General features: G+C 36.1%; 1 protein-coding gene across 7 annotated transcripts in view; it reads left to right on the top strand.

Moving 5' to 3' along the window:
* The first annotated feature begins 982 nt into the window (after positions 1-982).
* The window catches only part of LOC119583790 (H(+)/Cl(-) exchange transporter 5-like), a 37,390-nt gene continuing 36,138 nt past the window's right edge, over positions 983-2,234 (top strand). For 4 of the 7 annotated variants that reach the window (XM_037932481.1, XM_037932480.1, XM_037932482.1 and 1 more), the window contains exon 1: positions 983-1,083. Coding sequence is in view for 2 of the 7 variants with exons in the window: in XM_037932484.1 (XP_037788412.1) it covers positions 1,081-1,083 (3 nt within the window). In the remaining 5 variants the exon portion in view is untranslated. The remainder of the gene's footprint in view (positions 1,084-2,234) is intronic. The other 3 variants (XM_037932484.1, XM_037932483.1, XM_037932478.1) reach the window with 1 other exon arrangement.

Here is a 2,234-nt window from a genome sequence, read left to right as displayed (position 1 = left end):
AGACGAGTACTGCGTATTAGCTGGACAGAGAAGAAGACGAATGATGAAGTGCTGAGAAAAATAAATTGTAAAGACCGGCTGTTGGACATCTTGAACAGGAGGAAATTAAAGTTTATTGGTCATGTAATGAGAAGTAAAAGTACTGAGAAAAACTTGCTGACAGGGATGGTGATAGGAAACAGAGGAAGAGGCAAACCGAAGACAAGACTGAGCGACAATATCAAAGATATTTGCGGGCTGTCGATGGTACAAGTGGAAAGAAAAGCGTAAGATCGAGTTTAGTGGCGAAGGATGGTGGAGAGGTCCACGGCTGCTCAAACATGAGCATACCGTTATTGATGATGATATATATATATATATATATATATATATATATATATATATATATATATATATATGAACATGTTATGTGTGTATGTGTGTGTGTGTTTGTGTGTGTGCATGTGTGTGTGTGTGTGTGTGTGTGTGTGTGCGTGTGTGTGTATGTGTGTGCAGTGTGTGTGTGTGTGTGTGTGTGGGTGGGTGTGGGTGTGTGCGTGCGTGTATCGTCTTTTGAATCTTGTGTAATAGTTGTTATTATCTTTTCGCTAATTATTTCTCCATATCATAGTTTATGTTTTTTATCATTTCTAAAATGCACGATTCACTATGTTGTTACTATTAATTTATCATACATTATTGTCGTTTATTTATCAGCATTATATTCCTGCTACCTATTACTGTTATTATCATTGGTTTATAATCCGTCTCCCTCAAACCCTCCTTTCTCTATAGGCGACTTTGTTATGTTCCAATATTGACTCCTTATTCGACAAAACAAACTAAGCGTTCTAAAAATATCCTAAGTGCTTTTCTTCCTCACTGGGTAGCAAATAATTCAATTCTTCTAATAAATTTGTGGAGCGAGAGAGACAGCAAGTAAATATCCATCAGAAACGAGGCAATAAAAGGAATAAAACGGAGAATGATTTGCATCTATCCACTTCCGGTTAGGCAGAAGTCGCCACAAACACCTGATAGAGAGTGACATATTGCATAATTAAGCCCAATTAAGCCAATTACTGCCTCCTTCGCACGAAAATGGTAATTGAGCGGTTGTTTAAGGTAGTTTTACATAGCTCTACAGTCGAAATACTCCTCGAAAAAGGCCCCAAGGAGGAGAATATAGGGCAAAGGGAATTCGAGATTTTTTGGTGGCCACCAATTTTCACAAGTATTCACCCAAAATGTTTTATTATTTTACCAGGATTACCGGTGTTTTGATGCGGATTTACCCCTTTGCGTGCTACGAAACCGAGGGATATTTGCGCAGTTATTAGATTATGTAGGAAATCTGACGTGGACCTATGACTAAGGGTCACGTGATCCCCCCCCCCCATACCCTCATATAATGTTTATCAGAACAAATTAAAATCAAGTGAATAATGCTGGTTTGGTCTCCTTTTCTTGTAAGGTTTTTGAGGACGAGGGTTTTGCAGGGAAAGGAATGGATTGTGATTCATTCTTCTTTTTGTTTGAGCTTCAAGATCATGTATGTAAATTGTGTCATTCACTTTATTTAGTTAACTGATAATTATGTGATTATTTCTAACTAAAAAAAAAGAAGTAATGATGATTTAGAAAGATGTTATTTAAAGAAATATTTAAGGTCAGACACAAACTTTATATCAGAAATGCATATATGTAATGCAAGGAAAATTTTATACTGGCGAGTTGTAGTGCATTACAAGTATTGATAATACAGAAGAGTATCGTAATATAATGTTTCCGTATCTACTAGTTTGTTTTGTAAATATAAGAAGAAATCTACATATACTTTGCAAAGACAGAGCTTAGTAGAGAAGATCGCAAACTCATGAGTTGCTTCTCATTCGCAGATCACATTTAAATTGCAGGTGTTTTTGGCAGGGTAGGACAGTTAACATACCCATTTGATATATATTTAGGTGTGTTTCAGCATTGGTAATAATGATGGTAATAATAACTGTATTAACTGTAAGGATGTTAAAAATGGTAATTTTCTATGATGAATGTTCACAACAGCATTGCACCTGTCAGAGATTAAGTCCCTGAGCTTAATCTTTATAGATGCACTAAAGTTATAGTCATCAGTACATGAAATAATCTACAAATGGTAACACCACAAATAAAGGGAAAGGATTGCAGAAATTGCCACTCATAACCTAAGTCCACTTAGTCCATCTTGCCGTTTATACTGAGGTGAAGACGATGCT

Source organism: Penaeus monodon, chromosome 17, assembly GCF_015228065.2.
Source record: "Penaeus monodon isolate SGIC_2016 chromosome 17, NSTDA_Pmon_1, whole genome shotgun sequence".
Lineage (NCBI taxonomy): Eukaryota > Metazoa > Arthropoda > Malacostraca > Decapoda > Penaeidae > Penaeus > Penaeus monodon.
Note: the sequence above shows the minus strand (reverse complement) of the source record. Positions and strands in the feature narration are given on the sequence as shown.